The following is a 4,098-nucleotide window of genomic DNA, read 5'->3' as shown; positions in this document are numbered from 1 at the left end:
TAGTTTTGATAAAATATATTTCACAATGTTACCGCACTCTTGTAAGAAGCAGAAAAACAAGTGCTTTAAAGCCACAACTCTAGAAAAACGCTCTATGGGGTTTTAAATCTTCTAAAATGCAATGGATATATTCCCTTCTAATGTTCAGAACTTTTGCATTAAATATTTTTATCTGAAATTCACTTTTATCTTCATTTGGTCATGTAGAGACATTCACATTTTTCTATGTTTAAAAACAGACGCAGATGTTTTCTTCAATTAGAACAAACAACAGACATCTTACTTAAAAATGTTTATTGTAAAAAAGTGGCTAGAAAACAACATAAATTTCACTTCACACTTTCTTCAAGTTATCTATAGATGCTGCTATAGGCAACAATTCGCTTTCATTCATAACACATTCAGTCATATAAAAATAAAAATATTTACATTATGTCCACATACTTTACAAAATCATCAATAAAAAAGGCACTTGGAGGGGTAATGCTGAAAATATTGCATTTCCTTTGTGCATTTAAAAAAATAATTGTAAAGCTCCCATGGATCCCCTCTCTTGCACTTATTCCCGTTTTTTTATAAAAAAATGAAGTTTAGATGAACTATTCCATATCAAAAGATGGTCAAGCATGCACCAGGAATGTTTGAAGCTACAGTATTACCTTTTTTTGTCTTTTTTTTTTTTTTTTTTGAAGGCACATGCGGTTACATTGTGGCTTTCAATTTTTTTGTACATTCTCTTATACTTTTTTTGCTCTCTTAATTATGCAGTTTTAAAGCATTTTAGATCATTAATGAAGGCCTTGGCTTCCCATAAAATAAAATAAAAAACACAGCAATGAATAACATTAAACATTTACTAAGGTAAACTTGGAATACTTTTTAAGGCACCTGAGAAAAATGGTGTCTAGCAAAATTCACTTGGGTAGTACTTTTATTAAAATTTTCATTTAAAATACTGTTTCTTTGGTTGAAATGGCTTGGCAGGAATGTATCGTTAATTTTGCAGCCTTTTCTAAGCAAGAAAAGACTACCTACATTTGGCTTCATCTATAAAGAAAGCTGATAATGCTTCTTTAGATTGCTTGAAATGTCATGCATGGCATCTGTCCCCATATTTCAGAATTCACACGTAAGAATGCAAATGTATGGCTGAACAGAAACTACTTAAAGCTCATTTCTACTGACATTCTAAGTTCTTCCACTAGTTTATTTGTCTGCTTGTTTCGTGGTGTTTTGGTTTGTTGGTTTTGTGTGTGTGTGTGTGTGTGTGTGTGTTTTGCTTTTTGGGTTTTTTTTTGGTGTTTTTTTTTTTTTTTTTTTGGCTGAAGAGTAGATGAGAAAATGCCTTTGGATTTCTACTTATCATTTGGAACAAGAGTGGAGAAATACATCGAGTCCAGGTAAACATTGACTGCATGACTCAGTGTGCTACACAGCAGCCAGATTCCTCATGTTTGTGCAGAAGAGACATTCTGGAGAAAGTTTTGGAGCAATTTTTGCACTGGTATTTCTTCACATCTGAGTGGGTCTGCAGATGAGCCCTCAGATTGGATCTGTCTGCAAAAGCCCTGTTGCAGTGAGGACAGGAAAACGGCTTCTCTCCTACAAAGGAAATATCAAGAGAAAATAGGATAAAACTTTTTTAGAAAAACACAAGTTTAGGAGAGGTAAAACTTTCTTTTATCCTAAGAAACAAATGAGAAATAGAAATTACTTGTTATAATGAAAAATTGTGTAATAAAAAGTAAATCAGGCCACAGATATAGCAGCTTTCTGCACTGCTGACTGTATTTGCAGAACCCTAGTGTATTCAAAATATGTTGCTAAGTGCAGTCTCTGAAGACAAGCTGCTGCTATCTTCTTCATCTACAGGTGCAGTACTTTTAGACTGGGCTCCTCCAGACATTTTTAAATATTTTCATAGAAATTTTTCTGCATAATGCTGTATGGATTACCAGGGAACAAGGCCTTTGACTGAAAAGCAGCAAACAGCTGTACAGACACTACACTGTACCCAGTGTTATATTCAAAACCCAGTTTTTGCCTCAACAGAAAAAAAACCAGCCACTTGGCTGATGATGTGTTTCTAATTCTTAAGGACTTGAGACAGTGCGTGCAAAACTTGCCAGCTGCTTAAGGAATCAGAAAGCAGCCCCTCATGCATTGCCATTCTGTTTTTTGCTGCCTGATTTCAGAGTCAACTGGAGCCTTCTCAAAGTTAGTAATTTCCAAAGCCTGAAAGTTAACATAAAATCCTTAAAGCAAAACCTTCAGCTAGTAGAAATGGGTTAAACCATCCTAAAATTATCAGGACAGCAATGCTGATTTATGCCAGTATCTGAGCCTCAGTTACGAGACCATGCTGCACTCCCCTTCCACCCTCCCTCCAAGAGGGAGAAGTTAGCCTTTTAATGATTTATTTGAAATTCTGTGGATGCATTTCAAGGCTGATTAAGAAACACTGCTGGTTTTTCCACCTGTGGAGAAAAATAGCAAAAAGGCATCCTGATGTTACAGTGACAAGAAACTATAAATGTAATGCTTGTTCTTACCAGTGTGAGTTCTGATGTGTCCTTGAAGTAGCCAGGGTCTAGAGAAAGCCTTGCCACAGATCTTGCAGACACAAGGTAGTGTGTGGGTCCTGATGTGCATCTTAAGTGCTCCCAGGCTGACATACTCCTTGTCACAGTACTTGCAGCTGAATGATTTCCTAGACTGGGCATCACAGTGCAGTTGCTTATGTTTGGCCAACCCAGAGAAAGTTGAATAGGTCTTGTTGCATAAACTGCACTGAAACTTTTCAGCTTCGATTGCATGAGGGTCTGAAAGCTTTGACTGGATTCTCTCTTCTTCATCGCTAATGGGGCTTTCTGAACCGCTGTGATCTTTGGAGGAGGTGTCAGAAGGTGGAGGTGGGCTGACTCTTCCCAAAGATGAGGGGTATCCAGAAAGTGGAGACAGGTCATTGGGTAATGGAGACGGTAGCAGCCCAGTTGTAGTCCACACAGTAATAGGATTGTAAGCTACTGAGCTCAGGATCTCTGGCTGTGGTATGATAGGGACTGGATAACTTTCGTACAGGTAGGGGGATATAATCACTGGAGAAAGAAGAACATTTTAAGGTAAGAGAACTAAAAAGTACTTCAAAAGGCAGCAAAATTAATATTTGGAGGATTAAAAGCTTCATTAATTAAACAGTCAGTAGGATAATCTGAATATAATAATTGAGAAAATACTGTTTTATACACATATTCTGATGTGTAGAGACAGTACCCTTGAACAGGCAAACTGCAGTTGCAGAGTTTTTTCAAGGCAGCATACTGCTTCTAAATCCATGCAGCCTGACACAATGAAACAGTGAAACTTCCTGAAGGAGTTGGGTAAAATTTCAATTCCACCACCAGCAGATATAGAACAGGAAAACTCCAAATCCTCTCAAAGTAACTTGAGTTCAAGTGGATGAGCAAACTTTCATGATTCATTCTGGTCAGCACTAGCATATTTCTCAGAGATATTGCTCCTTGTAAGCAGGAGATAATAGAGCAAGCTGTGAACTAAGCCGTACCCTGCAGCCTGCAAAGCAATCCCACCCCTCCTCAGAACTGCCACGCAACGACCGCAGCCTCAGAAGAGACGCAGTGGCAGTACATTTCGTTTTGTTACCTGTATGAGTGTCCAGCTCGCTGTAATTCGGTTTCTTGGATGAATTGAAATGTTTCTTGACCAGGAAGGAGCGTGGCATTTTGGATGTAGGGTTTCTGCTTCTTGCAGACTCTCTTTCCGTGCGGGTGGGTGTAGCGGTCCCGGATGGCGCCCAGCACACAGGCACACGCTGTATCACTGCGGGCGCATTGGTCCTGGTCCCGGTCCTGGTCCCTACGGCGCTGCCGGCCCCACGCAGCCCATCCACTCCCGGTTGTGCAGTGGCAGTGCCGAGGCGCCTTGAAAAGTGCTGTAAATACTCACGAGTCAGGTGCAGGGGGGAAGGGTTTTCCGCTCCTCCAATCGCTTCGGGATGTTCTCAAGCACTTTTCCAAAGAGGCTTTTTTTTTTTTTTTTTTTTTTTTTTTTTTTTTTTTTTTTTTTTTTTTTTTTTTT

The 4,098-nt window shown here is 39.0% G+C and overlaps 1 protein-coding gene across 1 annotated transcript; it reads right to left on the bottom strand.

Annotated features, from left to right (window-relative positions):
• Positions 1-283: 283 nt before the first annotated feature.
• Positions 284-3,993, bottom strand: SNAI2 (snail family transcriptional repressor 2). Its single transcript, XM_027890239.1, has 3 exons — positions 3,664-3,993; positions 2,553-3,098; positions 284-1,602 (listed from the first exon to the last, which is right to left on the bottom strand). Exons 1-3 carry the CDS (start codon positions 3,740-3,742, stop codon positions 1,421-1,423), a joined length of 807 nt encoding a protein of 268 aa, XP_027746040.1. The 5' UTR covers positions 3,743-3,993; the 3' UTR covers positions 284-1,420.
• Positions 3,994-4,098: the final 105 nt, after the last annotated feature.

This window comes from Empidonax traillii, unplaced genomic scaffold (genome assembly GCF_003031625.1).
Source record: "Empidonax traillii isolate 1590-97213 ecotype Southwest subspecies unplaced genomic scaffold, ASM303162v1 scaffold281:size1424471, whole genome shotgun sequence".
Lineage (NCBI taxonomy): Eukaryota > Metazoa > Chordata > Aves > Passeriformes > Tyrannidae > Empidonax > Empidonax traillii.
This window is presented reverse-complemented; position numbering and strand designations above follow the sequence as displayed.